The following is a 21,282-nucleotide window of genomic DNA, read 5'->3' on the forward strand; positions in this document are numbered from 1 at the left end:
GGGGGGAGGCGAGCAGGAGGATCTAAGGGCAGAGAGGTGGGCCGCCATGTCACAAGGGGCTTCGGACAAGAAATGGAAAACCAACGTCTGCTTAGGTAAGACGAGCAGGTGCCAGAGAGCTGTTAAGGATATAGTAGCACCAATGGGGACTTTCCCCGTGAACATTACAGGGCGCCTGGGTGGCTCAGTCAGTGAAGCATCTGTCTTCAGCTCAGGTCATGATCCCAGGGCCGTGGGATCGAGCACCAAGTTGGGCTCCTGGCTCAGCAGGGAGTCGCTTTTCCCTGTCCCTCTGCTGCTTCCCCTGCTTGTGTTCTCTCACTCTCTCTGTCAAATAAATAAAATCTTACAAAAAACAAAAAAGAAAAAAGAAGGGAAACTAAAGGGAAGAACTTCCTTGCCTGATGATTTCGCTGCGATCTGCCTCCAGGACCACTCGGCCCACTCAGCCCTCCCACCCTTCTCTGGCCCTGCCCTCTCCTCCAAGCCGTCTGCCCTCTTCCTTCACTCTGCTCCCTTCTACCCACTCCAGCCCAATTCTTTTTCTTTTTTTTAAGATTTTATTTATTTGAGAGAGAGAGAGACAGCACGAGAGTGGGAGGAGGGGCAGAAGGACAAGCAGACTCCCCACTGAGCAAGGAGCCCAATGTGGGGCTCGATCCCAGGACCCTGACATCATGACCTGAGCCAAAGGCAGACGCTTAACCAACCAAGCCACCCAGGCGCCCTCCGGCCCCCAATTCTGATCCTTCTCCCTCACCCTTCCTCCAGTTGCTCCATAGGATACAAAAAACCCTTCTGCTCACTGCCACACACAATCTGTGGCCCTCCCTGCCCCCATTCTAATGGGACAACAGAGATGGTATGAGAGTAAAGACTCGGAAACCAGACTGCGGGGTTCAAATCTGGCTCTACCACATCCTAGCTGCGTGGCCTCACCGAGCTACTTCACCGCTTGGGCCTGGTGTCCCCACCTGGAAATCAGGACAGAACAGACGTTACTTCCCTCGGAGGACCGCTGGAATGCCAGATGAGTTTCTACGCTCGGAGCAGCTGAGGCAGTGCCTGTGTGCCCTAAGATTCTGGAAGACTTGGCTATTCTTACCTCCCTGGCCTCCCGTCCTAGACTTTCCTCCGACACCGAAGGGCTTCACCTGCCTCCCGGTTTGCCCACAGAAGCTCACCTGTGCCTGGAATGCTTTCTTATCCTGTCCTCCTGGCAAGCTCTCCTTCACTCTGTTTGGCTGTCACCCGCTCTGTGAGGCTTTCCCAAAGTCTCCAGATGTGAGACTCCCCCCTCTGCCTCCAACTGGGGTTCATTCTGACCCTCTCTGGCTGCTGTTGCCTCTCTTAATGATAAACAGGACCACAGACATCACTCTGCCCCGTACTTGACTCCTAAGATCTACTTTGCCTTCTGGATTTTGCCACTGGGACAAAGACAATGCCACCAGCATCTCTCAAAGAGCAGGGCATGGCCAGGCTTCACTATGTCGGACAAACAGATGACATGTCACATACCAAGCACTGATTATGCACCAGGACCGGAGCCAGGCATCATGCTGACACTTCACAACCTCCTCATGAGGGAGGACTATTATTAGCCCCATTTTAATCAATGAAAAAAACCCAACTCATTGAGGTACAGTCACTGTCAAATGCCACATCTACCAAGTAGTCACCAGGATTTGAAAACAAGTTCTCCCTGATTCCACTGCCCATTCAGTAACTCTTGTTGAAAGCTTACGTGCCAGGCACTGAGTATACACAGCTCGGTCTCTCCTCACAAACACCCGGGGGAAAAAAGTTAAAATGATCCCCATGTTATAAATGAGAGTGACAGGTCCAAGGTTACACAGCAAGGAACTGTAGGGCCAGGATTTGAACCCAAATCAGTCCAATGCCAAGCGCTGTGGTCAGTCTTTGCCAAGGTGTCAGTTAATGCTTACCAGAAGCCTTTGAGAACTGGTATCCTCTCCCTATAGCTGCAGAAGTCCCCCTGCTGGACTCAATTGTCTCTCTCCTCCATTAATAGCCCATCTCCAGCGCTGATTTCCTGAACAGTGAGAACTGGAACATTAATAATAATAGCAAATGACAGTTCCTAAAACTCAAGTAATTACCACATATCAGACTCCCCTGGTAAACCCTTGAAAGGCTTGGATCTACATCCCGACTTTACCACTTCCGAACCCCACCCCTGGGGGCCAGTGGCTTAACCTTTCTGGATCTCACTTTCCTCAACCACAAAACGAGAATGACAGGAGTATCTATTCTTAAAATGGTTGGAAGGATGAAGTGACTTCATAAATGGTTGGAAGGATGAAGTGTTTATGAAGTGTCCTTTAAGGACACAAGTCCTTAAAACAATGCTGGGCAGGTGATAAGTGCCATCTATGTACATATGCATCAAATAAATCAATCTCCAGTGAGCTAGAGAAGGGTAGGACAGTCACTGACCTAACGTCAGCCACATGCAAAATGTGAGCGAAGAACAGAGTATAACTTGACAGTGTCCGTGGGACTGTGATATTCCCTTGTCAATTCTTTCAGCTTCTGTCTACAATTTAAATAGACTATTCTGCTTCTGTTGATTTCAGGTTACGTTTTCGTTCTTTTTGCGGCCAGCAATGCTAGTTTCCCATTAGTACGCCAATATGAAATTTCCTTCTCAAATTAATTGACTGGAGGAAAATCTATCAGTCGTTTTAAAGAAAAAGAAAAATCTAAATGTATGAAATCCGGCAAAATTGGTCAAATAGGAAGTGGCAGGATGTCAATTTGCCCAATTCCAGATCCCGAGTTATTCCTATTGCTGTCTCTGAGCTTCCTTCTACCCTCTACTTCCCTGGAAGTCCCAGCTACACCAATAACTCTCAGAATCATTACTATCATAGTCCCAATACATTGAGCTCCTACTCAATACTGTGCGAAGCCCTGTGCTAAGGGATTTACACGCACATTTCATCAGTATTCTCACAACGACCCTATGAGAGAGGACTATTAACTCTCATTGTATAGATTAGGGAAACGAGGTCCAGAGAGGTTCAGGCACAGGCCCACCGCCACAAAGCTGGGCTGGGACTTGAACCCAAATCGGCGGGTCTCCAACTGCGTGCTCCCACACCCAGATCTTCCACGCCAAGCGCAAACATTATCGTCGGCACAACACTAACAATAATAGTATAGTAACGAAGTGTGCAGTGTGCTAGGCGTTTAACTAGGGTCTCCGACATGCACGAGCAGACCTCTCACTTTAACCCATAAGGAGGACGCTACAGTCAGATTTTGGCCCCCATTCTACAGAGGAGGAAACTGAGGTTCAGAGAGAAAGAAGTCGCTTGTCTGGGCCGCACAGCGACGCCGAGACTGATTCTGCAACCAGGACGTCATCCATCCCCTCCGCATCCTGCCCGGTCTCACCACCCCGTGGCCCGCGCCTCACCTGACCCTCCGAGCCCGCGCCCACACGCGCTGCCCGCCCTCCCTCCCGGCGGCGCCAACTGTCAGACCCTCCTCCTTCGGCCCGGCAGCCCACCCCGGAAGTACCGCCCTCGCCACCGGAAGCCGGACCGACCAGCCCGCGGCCGCTCTAGCCAGCCGGACCGCCACCAGCGAGAGTGAGGCCGCAACCGTCACGTGACCTCCCCCCTGTCTCCCAGGCGTTTCCCTCCGCCCCGCGCTAGCGAGGAGCGCGGCCAATGAGAAAGGCACATACCTGGCCCCCGCCGGCCCGCAGTCCTGCCGGAGTGCGCCTGCGCGCGGCGGGGGTGGCCGGGCGGGGCTCCAGCCTGGAAGGTGCGTGCTGGGCTGGGTCCGGGAGTGGGAGACGTGGAGTGCAGGTACTGTGCGATCTGGGGGCGCAGCGCCTCTGCTACCCTTTTCGTGTTGTCCTTCCCTCTGTAATGCATTTCTCCCCTCATGTCATCCAGTGTCCCTTTATGTAGCCATCCCTCCCCTATGTCGCATCCCGGTTGAATGTTCACCACCCCACTTCTGCCGCCATCACCCTACTTATGTCACTGTCAACCCCCTTAATTCGCTTTCGTTCTAAGCCCGCATTACCACCATACGTTGCAGTCTTTCCCCCTTTATGCCGCCATCGCCTTCTGTCGCCTGCCCCCCTCTTTTGTTGCTATTTTTCCTTTATGAAGTCCTCACTTCTCGTAAGTCGTCATCATAGCCCTGTTCACCTGCACACGCCTCCTGTCACCAAATCCTTAAATCGCAGTCACGCTTCCCTTATGTCATTTTCACCGTTTATGTCTCCATTCCTCCCGTGTCACCTATGCTCCTGACAGTCACCGTCCATGCCTTATGCTCCTAGTTTTCCTCATAAGGAGCCACTCTGCCTTCCACTTGTTTTTCCTCCTGCCATGTCCCCATCATTTTCCCGTGTCACCTCTCACATACTCACCACCATATGGGCTACTAGAGCCCGTTTCCTGGGGTGATGCCAGACTCCCAGATCTACCATGAAACCTCCGGGTAACCTTGACCACCTGATCACATCTTTGCAATCTCAGCTTCCTGGTCTGTAACACACACACAAGGACACCTATGTCAAGGATGATTGTGAGGATTCTGCGAGTTTATTCTTGTGATGTGCGCAGCTTGACGTGGTGATTTGGGCTAATAATGTTAAAAACCTTGTCATCCTCACTCTCATGCAGTCACCTTCATCAACTCTTCATTGTCACTCCCCCCCCCCTTCCCCTCAGCTGCCCTCTTCATTCCCATGGCGCCGGTACACTCCCTTTATCCTGATACCCTCTACCATGGCAACCACCCCACGCCACCCCACGTCACAATCTCCATGTTCTCATCTCTGCCACGTCACCCCACCTGAAGGGGTGGCCCATCGGCCATTACAAACCTCGCTCGGGTAAATACTTAATCCCTATCTCTACCTTGATGGATTGAGTGGTTCCGCCACTCCCAAAATGAGAGCATTGAGCTGATGCTATAGTGGGAGTCCAGGAGTAGTGGGGGGTGCGGGGGGACTAGCTAGCTTAGACCCAGATTCTCTTAACTTCTAGAATCAGGGGTACAGAGAGATGAGGCAGGTTCCAGCACACCTCAGTCAAACCTCAGCAACCCTGAATGCTTGGGTAGAGAGGTAAGTATCTTATCCACTCAGCTTGCCTTAGCGAGGCAGTGTGGGACAGTGGTTAGCAATGTGTGCCTGAGAGCTGGAACTCTGGTTCCAGTCTTGGTGCTAGCACTTAGTACTTAAGTAGTTGCATGGCCTTGAGAGGTGGCTTCACATCCCTGTGCCTCAGTTGCTGCATCTGCAATATGGGAATAAAAACACAAGTTATTCATTCAACAAATATTTACTAAGTATGTTCTACATGCCCAACACTGTGCTAGGCATGGGGGACACAGCAATGAACAAAACAGACAGAGATCCCTGGCTTCATGGAGTTTACATTCTAGCAGGGGTAAGAAACAACAAGCGAACAGGTAAGTAGATTCTATGATGTGTCAGAAGAGGGTTGGAAATACATGGTAAAGGTTATAGTTTTAGATAAGGTGGTCAGGGAAGGTTTTTTGAGATGGTACATTTGAACAAAGACTTGAAGGAGGGGAGAGAGTGACGTGGCTCTATGGGGAAGAGCATTTTAGTCAGAGAGAACAGCAAGTGCAAAGGCCCTGAGGTCAGGGCATGCATTGACTATTTAAGGAATAGCAAGGAAGCCCATGAAGGAGGAGAGGGGTGGGGGTGAGGCCAGAGGAGGGCGGGGGCAGATCGTCTGGATTTCATGGACCATGGAGAAGACTTTGGCTTTACCCTGAGTGAGGCAGGAGCCACGGGAGGATTTGGAGGAGAAGAGAGACTTAATCTGATGTGATGTGAAACAGCAGCAGCAGGTCCTGAACGTCTACCAAGGATGGATTGGCAAGAGCAGCCTGGTTGGAAGGAGAGCCAGAGTTGTCTTCTTAAAGCTGCACTCACATATCCTTTATATTTGGAGAAAGCTTCCAACGTCCCTCTCAAAGACTTGGAGGGAGAGGAGGAGGAGACATTGGGAGTGTTCATGAGAAGCCAATGCCACCTCTGGGTTCAGGTGCTATTGGGGGCAGGGCGGGGAGGGATGGCGGGCAGCCACACAGATCTACAGGAGAGGCAGCTGTCTACACCTGGGACCCCGAGGCAGTTTGGGATCAGATCCTGGCTCCACCATTTCCTGGCTGTGTCCTTTTGTGCCCATGACTTGACCTCTCTGGGTCTTTAGTTTCTTTATCTGTTATACAGGGCTAAGAAAGAGACTGGTGTGAGAAATTAAATACATAAGGTGCTTCCAGCAGCACTTGGCTCAGTAAGCAAGGAGCTCTGCCCTCTTCAGGGGAGAGGGCGGGGCAAGGAAAAGACATTCTGCCTTATTTTCTGTTCATGAGTTGGTTCAACATCGTAGTGTCCCGGAACAGAACTGAGCTCTGGGCGCAAATTCCATACCGACAAACTGATACCGTACAACCTGAGCAGAGATGTCCCCGACCCCTACTGCCTCACCTGAAAAACGGGGCTGACAATGCTTTGCCCCCAGATATGCAGCGGCATGGTGTTATTTTCAAGCTGAGACATCAACCATTTTCCATCGTGACGCCACTCTGCCCCTCCCCTGCTTTATTTTTCCTCAAGGCACATACTGTATGTTTCACTCCTCTATCGTCTCCCCCAAAAGAGTGTCATCTTTACTAGGATTTTTGGTTTGGTTTTTTTTTTCTGTTTTGTGCTGTATTCCCAGGTTCTACACAGGCCTTACCAGCAAGTAGTCACTGAACAAATACTAGTTGAATGAACAGATGAATGAATGGGGCGCTGCTGTGTACAGTCCCTGTGCTGTGTGGTACTGGGCACACAGCAGTGACTGAGACAGCCCCGCGCTGCCCACATGGGTTTCACAGGCCAGTGGGGCAGACTCCTCACCAGGTAGTGCCAGCCCTCCGGAGGGCTGAGATTGGGGAAGCATAGGCAGAAGGGTCGGGGCTGGGATGGAAAAGCCCAGGGACTGCTGGAACCCAAAAGGGGGAATCTGGACCAGCCCAGGAGTCAGGAAGGGCTTCCTGGGGGAGGGGGCACAGGAGCTGATAGGAATGAGTGACATGAAGAGAAGAGAAAGGTGTGCTGGGCAGGAGCAGCAGCTGTGGGAGTGTTTGGTGGTAAAGGTGTGGTTTCAGTTCAAGGAACTGAAAGATATTAAATATGGACGGGATATAAAGGGTGGTGAGACAGTAAGCAAAAGAGGTTATTAAGGGGAGATCCTTCAGAGCTCTGGGAACCACAGTGAGGAGCCGAGACTTTGTCCTGAGGACCCCAGGGGCTGGCGGGGGGCATAGAGACGTTTTTGAGCAGGAGAGGGATGAGTTTGACTCAGATGGAGGGGGGACTAGGAGGGCTGGGTGGAGGTTGGGAGCCAAGGGAGGTGACAGGAGTGGGGACCCAGGTGGGAGAGGGCAGGTTGAGGCCGTGGAAGGGAGAAAAAAAGAAGTGTGTGGGAGAGACCCTCAGGAGGTCAAGTGGACAAGTTGTGGAGGGTCCAGGGTGAGGCCCAGGGCTTTGGGGCAATCAGGGAGGGTTTTCTGGAGAAGGTGGCACACAGACTGAGACCTGTGGGATGGATAAGACAGCTGACCTTGGGAACCCCTGGGGAGAAGCTTCTAGAAGGCCATGGGACTTCCAAAGCTGAAGTTCAGGGAAGAGGTGAGAGCTGGAGACAGCTTTGGGCCCTAGAGGATATAGTGAGAAGTTTGCCCTTTGCTCTGAGGGCAGTGGGGAGCCACAGAGGGGTTTTGAGCAGGGATGAAACAGCTTAAATTTTTTAGTTCCAACTCCGAAATATTCACCAGTCACGATGTGGTTTTTTGTTGTTTTGTTGGTTTTTTGTTTTTGGTGGGGTTTTTTGTTGTTGTTTTTACCCATATAATTGTTTTTCAGACCAAGCATCTTCTCTCTCTAGGAAGGGCATCTTCTAGGGGTCCTTTGAAATAAAGGTTCTACCGCTAAAAACCAACCAACCAACCAGCCAAAGTTTACAAAACCAGTGCTCTGTTCTGTTTTCTGTAGACTTGACCTCAGACAACTGATTGTTCAGTCCGAAAGGGTCTGGACAATCAAGTGAAAATCAGCTCCTTTTTTTTTTTTTAAGATTTTATTTATTTATTTGACAGAGAGAGAGACAGCCAGTGAGAGAGGGAACACAAGCAGAGGGAGTGGGAGAGGAAGAAGCAGGCTCATAGCAGAGGAGCCTGATGTGGGGCTCGATCCCATAACGCCGGGATCATGCCCTGACCCAAAGGCAGACGCTTAACTGCTGTGCCACTCAGGCGCCCCTGAAAATCAGCTCCTTTTAAACACATTTCTGTTTTGGACCATACGAAAGGTCCATAGGTTCGTAAATGTTTCCTGTGGTGTAGTCTGTCTGGTGCTTCAGCAGCTCTCTCGGATGGCTCAAATCAATCTTAAATTGACCTTGAACTTAACTCTCAGGCAAAAAAAAAGGCGGTAATTGGCAACTACCCATCTGCTCTGGGCTTAGAGCACATGCCAGTTATCACTGTGTCTAAACAAATGTCATTAGGTCTAGAGAGACCTGTATGAAAGTCTTTTCTCCAAGGTTTCCATTCTGCTGCTCCATTTCTTCTGTTTTCAACAAACACTTATGGAGTGGTTATGATGTGCTGGGCACCAGGGAGTAGAGAAATAAACCAAACACAGACTAGCTTTTTTAAGGGACGCATAAGTCTATCTGTGATAAAAGTATGTACACAGTACTAGGGGACACACAGATCTCACCAGCAAGCTCGTTTGGGGGCTTTGCTAGTCTGCCTCTCTGCCATGGATCGCTTCATTGACTCTTCCCAGCAAATGTGAGGTTGATGTGTTCGTCTCCCTATCGGTCTGAGGTTGAAAGTAAGGCTCAGAGAAGGGAGCCTGTATTCCCGGAAACACACGGCTGAGATCTGGATGCCGGTGGAGGGACTCTGAGACCCACCCCCTTAAACTATTCAGAGATCCCTGAGCTGAGTATGAGATGATCCCCGTTCTATAGACTGGCCAGCAGGGCTCAGAGAAATAAAGCCCCATGCCTGAGGTCACTGAGTAAGAATGACAGGTGGGAGTTGAACCCTGGATTCTGCGATCTAAAGCCCTGCCTATGAAGGAGGGATCAAATCTCCCGCCTCCACCCAAGGGAGGGGTGTTCAGGAACCTGTGACCCAGCACGTGTCTCAGAAACCCCGTGGGTTTTGGTTCCTCCTTCTCTGTGGGCTGCGGTGTCACACCCCAAGGCAGGCAGGGCAGAAGCCAAGGGGCTGGGGCTATCCTCTCGGCTGGGAGGGACACACTTGCTGGCGGAGATGTGTCCCACGACCAAAGAAACAGCATAAGGACCAGCCGGGGCATTGCCCTGGAGCCCCGTGGGGGTTCTAGGTTACTGGGAACTCAGGAGCTGAGCTGGGCTGAGGGAAACGGCAGCACCTGTCAGCTCGGTTCTGGCAGTCCGGCAGCCCGTGCCCACCTTCACTCTCACCCTGCCCTGCACCCCCCATCCCCACCCAGGGACCTGGGGAGATGGGGATGCTGGGTACTTCTCCAGCTGAGGCCATAGTCTTTTTCTGGAGACTGTGGTGTGGAGGAAGGGGCACCCCAGCTAGGAGTCTGAGGCTCATAATTTAATTTCCACACAAGTCCTATGTGCATTAAAAAAAAAAAAATAGTAACTAAAGGCCTACAATGGAAAGCAAGCATCTTGCCTTGGGGGTGGCAGGGGAAGGGGGAGGAAGGTGCCTTTTCTTTTTCTTTTTTCTTTTTTTCTTTTTTTTGGCTGTGATACAATCATATTTATGAGAATCTCTTGGATGTCCATTCTATACACTTGATAGGTATTAATTCCGTTAGTTCAAAGGAGTCACTTCTCAGATTTATAAGTTCAACACACACACACACACACACACACACACACACACACACACACACATCCCCCACGCGGCCAGAGGGAGCCTGCAAACACCTGTATTTGTTCCCTGTGGCTGCTATAATGAATCACCATAAACAGAGTGGCTTAAGACAACCGAAACTTATTCTCACCGCACCGGAGGCCAGCTATCCAAAGTCAAGGTGCTGGCAGGGCCATGCCCCTTCCTGAGGCCCTGGGGGATTCCTGCCTCTCCCACATTCTGGTGGCTCTGCCTCCCTGGTCATGTGGTCTTCTCTGTATCTTCTCTTCTGTCTCTTAGAGACACTTGTCGTTGGATTTCAGGCCCACCCAGATAATCCAGGATGATATCATCTCAAAATCCTTAATTTAATTACATCTACAAAGACCCCTTTTACAATTAAGTTCACATGTGCAAGTTCCAGAGATTATGGCCATGTTGGACATGCCTTTTTTGAGGCCATCATTCAACCAACTACAAAACCCAAGGCGGATCGTGTCTCTCCTCTGCTCAGAACATACCCGTGGCCCTGTCCTCCTCACCACAGTCCAGGAAGCCCTGCACAATCTGGTCCTGTCACCTCTCTGACTCATCACGCTTTCTTCCCCACTGCCCTCCCCACTACAGACACGCTGGCCTCCTTGCTCTTCCCTACCCACATCAGGCATATTCCAGCCTCTGGACCTTTGCACTGGCTGGTCCCTCTGCTTGAAACACTCCCTAAGAAGTCCATGTAGCTCCCTCTCTCCCCTCCTTGAGGTTTTCTGTGGTATTCCCCTCTCAGCCAGGCTCTCCCAGACCTCCTCATTTTTTTTAATTAAAGAATTTTTAAATTTATTCATTTGAGAGAGAAAAAAGCAAGCGAGACAACACGGCGGGGGGCAGAGGGAGAGGGAGAGGGAGAAGCAGACCCCCGCTGAGCAGGGAGCCCAACATTGGGGCTTGATCCCAGGACCCCGGGATCATGACCTGAGCCAAAGGCAGCCCCTTAACGAACTGAGCCACCCAGGCACCCCTAGATACCTCTTATTGAAAATTGCAAACAACCCCAACCCCACCCCAACCCCTGCCCTTCTTCTCTATGGCATATACTACCTTCTAACGTATAATTTACTCACTATATCGTTTTTTATCTGTCTTCCCTGGTGTCTGTTTTGTTCACAGCGGTATTTCCAGTGCCTAAAACAACACCTGGTACACAGTGTCTACTAAGTATGTGTAAAATTAATGAACAGCCTTATGAATAGTAGGGACTATTGCTACCATGCCCATCTTACAGACGGGAAAACTAAGGCACAGAGTCGCTGTCATTTCTCAAGGTCAAATAGTCACATAAGAGCTGAGGCTCATATTCAAATCAGGCATCTGGCTCTGGAATCCTTGGTATTAACTGCCTTGTAATCTAATCCAGTCTAAACCACTTCTCCAGCACTAGTCTTCTTTTTCAACACTTTAGAGGTATTTTGATAAAAATATAGCAAGTTAAAATTAAACCCATTGTTATTAGACCCGTAATCGCTGTACAAGCTGGAAGCCAAAAGGTTGCTAGCAGTTTAAATGAACTCCATCTATCTTCTTCCTATTTTTGGTGTATTAGTGGGCATCCCAGTTCTTGGCCTTACTGTGCCCATCCCATCCCTTGAACCTCCGTGCCCTACCTCTCCCTCGGTTTTGTTTTTGCTAATTTTATCTTCCCTAATTTTAAATCTCCTGCTGTTCCAACCCCAGGTTTTTGTTTGTTTTTAAGTAATCTCTACCCCCAACATGGGGCTTGGACCCACAACCCGGAGAACAAGAGTCGCGTGCTCTACCGACTGAGCCAGCCAGGCGCTCCCCAACCCCATATTCTTAAATAGAACATTTCTCACCAGGGCCGTCGCAGGTAAAGAAAAGGCAAATATCTCCTGCCCCATGCCTCCCCTCCCCCACCTGGCAACCCTGCTGGTCAGCCACCCCTAAGACTGTTATCTTCTGCTTCTCCTGGTGACCTCTGGAATTCCAAATAACCTTGATCTGTTGCCATTTCTTGATGGATCCATTTGGCCCTCTGCAGTAAGAGGAGGGGGTCTAGCTGTCCTCTGCTCTTGCCAGTCTGGGATCAGACCTTGTGTGGGAAGGGGTTTCCAAATTACCCTTTCAGATCTAGGCTGGATCTTCCGGTGAGGGGAGAACCTAGTTCCCTTTTGGAATTTTCTTTTTTCTCCCTTCTTTTTTAAAATCACGGTAATGCCTGCGCATGCCGTGGGACGCGGCAACACCTGTGTTGGCTTTATAATTATTCCTTAACCTGCAGAGATTTTTTTTCTTCCTCTAATTTTCTGTGAGTCGCTTATATCGCACAATTTTAAAAAAGAAAATAGGCGTGCAATAAAAAGCAATCCTCACCCACCCCAAAGCCCACTCTCGAGGCAGCCACTTCTGACGCTGTTGCTTCTCTCAGCGATAAGGCTTTTCTGCCCTTATCTGTTGACTTCCTGCGTGGATGGAGGGGAGAGCGTGCTGCCCCCTTTTCACTGGGAGAGGTGGGCGGGGAAAGGTTCTTCAATTCATTTCTCCAGCGGTGGACTTAAATCCTTCTTGGGAGATATGAGATGGGAAATGGGAAATCTTGTGTATCCTTCCAGCCGAGCCTGGACGTCAGAGACAAAATTTAAAAAATCCCTATCAAAATATCAGTTGGCTTTTTTTAAGAAATCAAATACTGTTATCCAAACAGACTCCAGCAGAAAATCCACCGTCTCCTTCCGCCGCTCCGCTCTCCCCCCATCCCACCCCGTAGCTTGGGTTTGTGTCTTCTGCTGATTTTTTTCGCTACGTCTAGAAATCGTATTATTCAACCTTCATCTCTCCATTTTATTTTATAAGGCTTTTAAAAAAATTTTTGAGTATAGTTGACATTCATTTTATACGTCTTTTAACAATTTTATTTATTTTTGACTGGGTAATACATGCCCATGGTACAAAAATTCACAAGGTTTGTGGAGAAGAAAGATGTGGGGTGCCCTTTTCTCTTTACCTGCGGGGCTTCCCTACCCCACACTGGGGCTCTGGGGGGATGGGGGGGTGGCAAAACCCATCCCCCAACCATGTACTCCACCCACCCCGGCCAGGTTGGCGGGACCGTATCTAGGGGACCCCGGCCCCCCTTCTCCCTGCGGTGAGCCGGGGCGGCCTGCGCAGTGCGCAGACTCCCCGCTGCAGTGGGCGGAGCCCAGTCTGGGCCCGCCCCCTCCTTCCTCCCGCCCCTGTTCAGCCTGTTGGGGCAGTAGCTGGGGCCCCGCGGAGGTAGCAGCTGCCGCCTGCGGAGTCAGGCCGAGTCCCCTCCGGGGTAAGGTGGAGGAGGATGGCTAGGGGGATGGGCTGGGGACTGGCGGTGAGGCCCCGATAGTCCCGGGCTCCCAGCTTGAGCTGTCCGGTGGGTACCTGAGGGTGATGGCAGAGGAGCCACCTGGAAAGTGCTCCCTGGGTGGTCTCCGGGTTGCGAAAAGCCAGGCAAAGATTTGGGGCTCCGCTGACCCCATCCAGAGTTGTCTTTTGGGGAATGTCTAGATTAGAGCTCAGAGAAGGGAAGACGCTAATGGGGAGCAACGTGACCATTAATGAGGAGCAGTGTGGGCGCTCAGGGGGGCAGGGTGGGCGTTCAGGGCGGCAGCGTGGGCAGCATAGACCGATGGGAAGAAAGCTAGGCGTTAGACCCTGAGGGATTTCGAAATTCCTGCTGACCAGCGGTCAGCTTCCTCCTTTTGGGGGTGACGGGCCCCATGCCACTGGCCCCCGTGATCGCGGACGGGGAGACCCAATGGATCTCGTGAGCCCAAGACTAATCTGCTTCCCCTAAGGCCCAGAACACCCCCACAGTCCCAGCTTTTGTTCCCTACAGTTTGGAGACCCTGACACACCCACTTTCCTGCCTGGGCTCGGCATATCCCCTGGCTGCCTGGCAAGATGAAGCCTAAACTGATGTACCAGGAGGTAGGTGGATCTGGGGCCCAGTGGGATGGGGCTGGGCGCAGTGGAGGGCAGACGCCCGCCAAGCTGCCCTTTCACCCCCTCTGCCATCCCCATCCCCCAGCTGAAGGTGCCTGCGGAGGAGCCTGCCAGTGAGCTGCCCATGAATGAGATCGAGGCTTGGAAGGCTGCAGAGAAGGTAGGAGTTCACCACCACCCTCAGCCCGTCTCCAGCGTGGGCCGGGCTGCCCGCCATGGGCTGGCTCATCGCCGCCTCCTTCTCCCCACAGAAAGCCCGTTGGGTCCTGCTGGTCCTCATCCTGGCGGTTGTGGGCTTCGGTGCCCTGATGACTCAGCTGTTTCTCTGGGAATACGGCGACTTGCATCTCTTTGGGCCCAACCAGCGCCCAGCCCCCTGCTATGACCCCTGCGAGTAAGTTGAGGAGGGGGGCCTCGGAGGGCGCGGGGAGGAGCCCTGCCAGGCCACGCACAGACACTTACACACTGAGCAGGGCCTGCACTGAGCCCCACCCACTCCCTGTGACAGACCGAGGTGATCGCAGACACCAAGTGCACCGTCACAGGGTCTTCCCTCCATCCCCAACGCCATTCCCATGACAGCCACAGCATCATCTTCTGTCTGGATCTATCGACAGGCACACACGGATGCACATGGCATCTTCCGTCACATCTGTGGACAGATACACATACACACGCACACACACACACAGATATCTACATACACAGTTTTCCTTCTGCACGTCTAGACAGACAAACGCACAGACACACAGAGAATCCTGAGTACAGGCGCACACAGTCTTCCAACCTCAGTGGGCAGACAGGTAAGCACTCAGATTCCAGCCGGTTGTCTCTGGCCCTCTGTGGCTGATACCACTGCCCCCCCCCCCCCCAGCAGTGCTGGTGGAGAGCATTCCCGAGGGTCTGGACTTCCCCAATGCCTCCACGGGCAACCCCTCCACCAGCCAGGCCTGGCTGGGCCTGCTCGCCGGTGCCCACAGCAGTCTGGACATCGCCTCCTTCTACTGGACCCTCACCAACAATGACACCCACACTCAGGAGCCCTCTGCCCAGCAGGTACCTGGGAAGCATGGGGGGTGAAGGTGGGGTGGTAAAGGGGGTTCCCTTGCAGCCCGGGAGACGGGTGGGCATGTCTCACACAGCGGGTTGGAGCACCTGTCTTCACATGGCCCTCTGGACCGGGGGCCTTTGTCACGGTCATCTGGAGGCCTCTGAATGTCAGGGTGTGGGTTCGCTTACAAGGGATTAGGCAGACAGATGTCACTCGTCCACAAGCTGCCCCAAACCGAGTCACACAAAGAAATGGAAGGAGCAGAGTGAGTAGCAGCCCAACCTCAAGCCAGCCTGTCACTGCCCAGCTGTGTGACCTTGGGCAGGTCACCTCACCCCCTCAGCCCTCAGTTTCCTGATCTGTAGAATGGGGCCAGTAGGTAGCAGTCACCCTTCCGAGAAGAAAACAGGCACATCCATGCAAATGACTGCGCAGCGTCTGACACGGTCAGCCCTGTCCAAGCGTTCGCTTTACATCCTCCTACGGTGTGCAGGCACACTTTTAAAAAACAGAAAACTAACCCCTTCCTTGCAAAACACACTGAATCTGTCCCTTCTTTTTTCCTCCCCCCGCTGCCTCTTTTTGTCAGAAGTGAGCTTAACATTTATTAAAACCGTTGGGCTCCCCGAGCACCGCTTGAAAAAAAATAATTACAGAAGTTAAAAATGATATGAGCACCCAGCCCCCGCTGGCTCCATAGGAGGCCGGTGTTGTGGGTTCAAATCCAACGTCACCCCTGAGTTCTCCAGTGCCCAGTTTTCTCCTCCACACCTCGGGGATTATACTCAGCCCTGCCTCATCCGTGAGAGTGGTGAGAAATCGGTGAGTTCAGATGTGAAGGGGCTTGGAGTGGGGCCCGGCTCACAGTAGGAGACAGGGAATCCTTGGCCGTTGTTGGCATCATCAAGCCTCACCCATACCTTCCCGGACCCCCAGCCTGTGCCATCCCCCCCAACGTCCTGCGAGGTGCTTGGAGGCCCCTGCAGTGCCAGGCAGTGATGCTTCCAAGGCAGGATCTTGGGAAGGCCCTGGCAGGACAGGAGTGGCAGGGAGGCCCTGGCGGGGCCGAGAGCACCGGTAATTAAAACAGACGAAAGGTTTTCATAGCTTAGCCTATAAAGCCATCCCTCGGTGTGCTGGCGAATGGAAAACCTGTTCACTCCTGATCGCACATTGAGACCCAAGAGGCAAACAGCCTTTTGGGGAGGGCTGCCTGGGGTGGGAGAGCTGGCCTCAGAGGCTGTCCCCTCTCTGCAGGGTGAGGAGGTCCTCCGGCAGCTGCAGACCCTGGCCCCTCAAGGTGTGAAGGTCCGCATTACTGTGAGCAAGCCCAATGGGCCCCAGCCACAGGCTGACCTGCAGGCCCTGCTGCAAAGTGGTGAGCTACCGGGCGGCCAGGGGCGGGCTGGGCCTGGGGCTGCCCGCGCCGGCTCCTGACCAGCTGTTTGTCACAGGTGCCCAGGTGCGCATGGTGGATATGCAGAAGCTGACCCACGGCGTTCTGCACACCAAGTTCTGGGTGGTGGACCAGACCCACTTCTATATCGGCAGCGCCAACATGGACTGGCGCTCCCTGACCCAGGTCTGCCTGCACCCTGCCCACCCGCCCTCCCCGGCAGCTCCCTGCCCCACAGGGCACCCAGCCTCCAGCTGCACCCCTCTTCAATCCCAGAGTCTTCTCTGGCCAGTCTCTGCGGTGGTTTCCTTTCTACCTTCGCCATGGGCTGGGCTGCCCGCCGTGGGCTGGCTCATCGCCACCTCCTCCTCCCCACAGGAAACCCGTTGGGTCCTGCTGGTCCTCATCCTGGCGGTTGTGGGCTTCGGTGCCCTGATGACTCAGCTGTTTCTATGGGAGTATGGCGACTTGCATCTCTTTGGGGTGCATCCCCCAAATCCAGCCCTCACTGCCTTCCCCCTGCTCGTGGAAGCCTGGGGTTTGTTCTGATCCCCGATGACAGCTGCCAGCCCCTCTGCAGGGCATTCAAGGCCCTGTCCAATGATTGGCCCTTCATTATTCAGTTCCTTGAGTGCCTGCTCTAAGCCCAGGCCTGTCCTGGGTGATGCTGGGAACATGGTGGTAAGCGATGGACCCCTGGGAACTGCCAGTCCAGTGCAGTGACAGGCTGGTCACCAGGCAGTGGCAGCCCAGAGGGTTAGGGCCAGGATAGGGGACCTAGGCCAGAGTATCAGGGAAGGTCTTCCAAAGGAGGTGACAACTCATATGACAACTGAAGGATCTGCCAGGAATAGCACAAGACAGGAAAGAAGGTACAGCTTAGGCAGTGATCGTTTATTGACTTAACAAATATTTCCCAAGCCCCTAATCTTACCAACTCTTGTGAGGAGATGGTAAAGACACAGCCATGGCTGAGACATCCCCAGTGCCTGTCTTCCTGGTCCAGTGTCACCAGAAAGAGAAATGAGGGAAAGCCAAGGGACTGTGAAAGTCTAGAGGAATGCCTGACACAGTTGGGGCAGTCAAGAGAGGCTTCCTGGAGGAGGAGGCTGTCAGCCGAGTCCTAAGAATGAGTAGGAGCTTGTTCTGTGGAGGGTAGAAGCAATAGCATACTCAAAGGTTCAGGAAACCTGGCCCTTTGGAATAACCAAATGATTTTTACCAAAACTTGGCAAGATTTTAGCCTTGAGTCAAGTTCATGCCCATCCCGGGACTTCAGTTCCAGTGGTGGTGGCAGGGGGTGGGGGGATGGAGGACTGAGGGGCAGATAGATGGGGAGATTGAGGAGCAAGGGACAGGAAGCGGGGAGGGGGACTGTGGGTGTTCATGTCACCCGTGGGCACCAGGCCACCACCCCGAGGCTCAGCGCCGCCCTCCCACAGGTCAAGGAGCTGGGAGTGGTCATGTACAACTGTAGCTGCCTAGCTCGGGACCTGACCAAGATCTTCGAGGCCTATTGGTACCTGGGCCAGCCGGGCAGCTCCATCCCAGCCACCTGGCCCCGGCCCTATGACACCCGCTACAATCAAGAGACACCAATGGAGATCTGTCTCAATGGAACCCCTGCTCTGGCCTACCTGGCGGTGAGTCTTAGGGAGGAAGGGCCGGGTCACTCATAGTCTCTGTCTAGCCCTGCCCGGTGTTGGGGCGGGGAGAGGGTTCCGACCACTCACCCCTGCTCACTCTGCTTGGTCTGGGGCCGGGGCTATGTCCTAACCTCCCTAGGCCTCAGTTTCCTCTCCACGGTGGCTAGAATAATTATCTGAACCTTTAGGGCCAGTGGGCAAGTCCAGCTGGGGTTATGCACGCTGAGCCCCTAGTGAAGCTCTGTGATGTCTAATACAGCTGCGTTCGGCTCTAGTCAGTTAAGATTAAATATCGCTGACAGTTCAGTTCCTGCATTAAACTGACCCACACTGCAAGCTCAGGAGGCCCAGGTAGCAAACAGCTGCCATGTTGACTGGTGCGGCTCTAGAACGTTTCTATCACCGTGGACAGTTCTCTTGCCCGTGGCACATATTGAGCGCTGTAGACACGGCACTGCTATTTGCAGCTCGTGCTATTTCCCCCACTTGGGGTGGCCAATCTGGGTCCCCTTCCGTCCCCCCAAGCGAGTCACCTGGCCAAGCCCAAAGGCATTGTGGAGGGCCACAGAGACGCATGGATGCGGGGACACGTGATTTACTGGGGCCCTTTGCTCCAGTGGTCTCGCGCCGAAGGTTAAGGGCTCCCCCATGGCCACTTCCCCTTCAGAGCTTGAGTCTGCTCATCTGTCACGAGGATGGAGGGTAAAGGGCCTGGTGTTAAATGGCACATAAGGAGTGCCATCCGGGTGGGCTGTGAGCAAGTCGGGGACACAGGTGATGATAGGAGAGGTCCTTACACCTGAGCACAGAAGCATGGGGACAACTGGTTAAAACCCAGATCCCTGAGCCCCACCCGAGTCCCCCGGTTCAGTAGACCATGTGCAGTGAAGCCCATGAATTTGCAGTTCTAACAAGCTCCAGGTGATGCTGCTGCTGCTGGACCAGGACCCTTATGTCCAGAACCCCTGTGTTAGAGTGTACATTCTGGAACCAAACAGCTTGGGTTCAAATCCTGGCTCCATTTGTCAGCTGTGTGACCTTAGGCAAGTCACTCACCCTCTCTGAGCCTCAGCTTCCTCACCTATAAAACGGACGGGGCAATTATCCCTCCCCTTCCTGGAGGCTGTAGGGTTCAGCGCGACCCACAGGACCTGGCTTGAGACAAACTGTCTGTACAAGGGCTCTGTGGTGACGGCACCCTTGGCAGGGCACACATCTTGACTGTCCCTTTTCCCCCAGAGTGCACCCCCACCACTGTGTCCCAGTGGCCGCACCCCGGATCTGAAGGCCCTGCTCAACGTGGTGGACAATGCCCGGAGTTTCATCTACGTCGCGGTCATGAACTACCTGCCCACCATGGAGTTCTCCCACCCGCACAGGTACCGCTGCCTCACGGACAGGGCTCGGGGCAGGGACCCACCATGAGTGGGAGAGGGAGTGACAAGGCCAGAAAGCAGGCAGGGGACCTAGACAAAGGGACAGATGGCAGGAAGCCACAGGGAGAGGCAGAGGAGACAGGGAGAGGGGGTGTAAACACTCTGAGACAGAGGAGATGGGGAGAGAGAAAAGGATGAGAATCCTGGGATTGGGGGCGGGGCGGGGGACTGGATTCCGGAGGCAGGGGATGCGGGATGTGGGATTTCCAGAGTTAGGGAGCAGAGAGTATGGGCTGGAGACAGGATGAGGGGCTTGGGGCAGGAATGGGAGCCAGAGGCAGGATAGGGCAGGTGGGATGGGAGGAGGTAGGAACAGGGCTGGGAGCCAGGGATGGGGCGGCCTTGGGGTTTAAGGGTGCCTCGAAGCTAATGCAGGCTCTCTGAAGCTCCGGGTAGGGCCGCAGGTAAAGCTGCCCTCTGAATCCTGCACCCCCGCCCCCAAGGTTCTGGCCTGCCATTGACGACGGGCTGCGGCGGGCTGCCTATGAGCGGGGCGTCAAGGTACGCCTGCTGATCAGCTGCTGGGGACACTCTGAGCCGTCCATGCGGGCCTTCCTGCTCTCCCTGGCTGCCCTGCGTGACAACCACACCCACTCCGATATCCAGGTGGTAAGCACCCACCCCAGACCCACCCCTCAGCCCTTGTGCAGGGCCCACAGCCCTCGTGGAGCTCACCTGTTCCCTGACAGGGCTGACCCCGAGGGACAAGACCGTGCCATGATGGGGAGAACCCAAGTCGGGCCAGGATGGCGGGACACGGGGAGAGGGGGCAGGGCTCAGATGGAGGTGGCTTCATGGCCAGGATAGGGGCGCCCAGAGGAAGCCTCTGCCCCAGCCTGGGTGTATGTGGGGGGGGAGGGGTCGAGGAGGACTTTCTGGAAAAGGGGACATCTGAGGCGAGACCTAAGGGACGAATAGGAGCCATACGAGAAGGAGTGACAAGTGAGGCACCTGGGTCTTCCCTTTCAGCCACTGTTACTGATACCCCCCTCCGCTGGGCCCTGTTCTGGCTCCAGGGGGTCCAGCGGAAGCAGCTGCGTCCCCAGTCCTGCTGATTCCCCTCCCCCACGCAGACCCTGGGGCTTCTCCACCCCCATCCTGCAGCTCACGTTCCTTCCCATTCTCCCCTCCCACTCAGAAACTCTTTGTGGTCCCTGCGGATGAGAGCCAGGCCCGAATCCCATACGCCCGTGTCAACCACAATAAGTATATGGTGACTGAACGGGCCACCTACATTGGTGAGTGTCCCGAGCACCGCCAGGGGGACAGAAGGGGAGGCCTCGCACAGCTCCGGGCTCTGACTCTCTGCCCCCCGCCACAGGAACCTCTAACTGGTCTGGCAGCTACTTCACGGAGACGGCGGGCACCTCGCTGCTGGTGACGCAGAATGGGCGGGGGGGCCTGAGGAGCCAGCTGGAGGCCGTTTTCCTGAGGGACTGGGACTCCCCTTACAGCCATGACCTTGACACCTCAGCCGACAGCGTGGGCAACGCCTGTCGCCTGCTGTGAGGCCCCGGTCCGGCAGACAGGCCAAGGCCTGCGAGGCCCCCGCGGACCCAGATATCCTGGGTCCTGGCCCCTGTCCCCGTGCCCCCGCTTCTGTGTGCCCCATCGTGGCTTCCCTGGCTCTCCCCTGCTGTCCCACCTCTATCTCCGCCCCTGCCGGCCTGATGCTGCGGCCCCAGGACCCAGCCCAGCTGGGGGAGGGATCAGCCCCCGAAGAAATGGGGGTGCATGCTGGGCCCGGCCCCCTGGCCCACCCCACTTTCCAGGGCAAAGAGGGCTCAAGGTTATAACAAGAAGTAAATTACTTGTCTGTACAGC

General features: G+C 54.0%; 2 protein-coding genes across 5 annotated transcripts in view; one reads left to right on the forward strand and one right to left on the reverse strand.

Moving 5' to 3' along the window:
• The window catches only part of CUNH19orf47 (chromosome unknown C19orf47 homolog), a 26,351-nt gene extending 22,797 nt beyond the window's left edge, over nucleotides 1-3,554 (reverse strand). Inside the window, exons 1-2 of the mRNA XM_040633987.1 lie at nucleotides 3,446-3,554; nucleotides 1,950-2,056 (exon numbers count right to left, since the gene is read on the reverse strand). The gene's annotated coding sequence lies outside the window, so the exon portion shown is untranslated. The remainder of the gene's footprint in view (nucleotides 1-1,949; nucleotides 2,057-3,445) is intronic.
• Nucleotides 3,555-3,714: 160 nt separating this feature from the next.
• Nucleotides 3,715-21,278, forward strand: PLD3 (phospholipase D family member 3). 4 transcript variants are annotated; one of them, XM_040633982.1, is made up of 12 exons: nucleotides 3,715-3,842; nucleotides 13,823-13,914; nucleotides 14,015-14,089; nucleotides 14,181-14,323; nucleotides 14,802-14,985; nucleotides 16,238-16,358; nucleotides 16,435-16,562; nucleotides 17,819-18,019; nucleotides 19,262-19,401; nucleotides 19,902-20,067; nucleotides 20,597-20,696; nucleotides 20,780-21,278. In XM_040633982.1, the coding sequence occupies exons 2-12, from the start codon at nucleotides 13,888-13,890 to the stop codon at nucleotides 20,965-20,967; spliced, it is 1,473 nt and encodes a 490-aa protein (XP_040489916.1). In that variant the 5' UTR covers nucleotides 3,715-3,842; nucleotides 13,823-13,887; the 3' UTR covers nucleotides 20,968-21,278. The 4 variants fall into 4 exon arrangements, with proteins under 4 accessions (XP_040489916.1, XP_040489917.1, XP_040489919.1 ...); XM_040633983.1 differs by lacking the exon at nucleotides 3,715-3,842 and adding an exon at nucleotides 11,690-11,824; XM_040633981.1 differs by lacking the exon at nucleotides 3,715-3,842 and adding an exon at nucleotides 13,151-13,270.
• Nucleotides 21,279-21,282: the final 4 nt, after the last annotated feature.

The sequence above is a fragment of the Ursus maritimus genome, unplaced genomic scaffold, assembly GCF_017311325.1.
Source record: "Ursus maritimus isolate PB19 unplaced genomic scaffold, ASM1731132v1 scaffold_19, whole genome shotgun sequence".
NCBI classification, from domain to species: Eukaryota; Metazoa; Chordata; class Mammalia; order Carnivora; family Ursidae; genus Ursus; species Ursus maritimus.

Excerpts from the sequence above, each read along its gene's own strand:
- PLD3 (XM_040633982.1), top strand. The coding sequence starts at position 13,888 with ATGAAGCCTAAACTGATGTACCAGGAG. Across the intron at positions 16,359-16,434 it reads GCAGGCCCTGCTGCAAAGTG|GTGCCCAGGTGCGCATGGTG; the intron begins GTGAGCTACCGG and ends TGTTTGTCACAG. Across the intron at positions 16,563-17,818 it reads ACTGGCGCTCCCTGACCCAG|GTCAAGGAGCTGGGAGTGGT; the intron begins GTCTGCCTGCAC and ends GCCCTCCCACAG.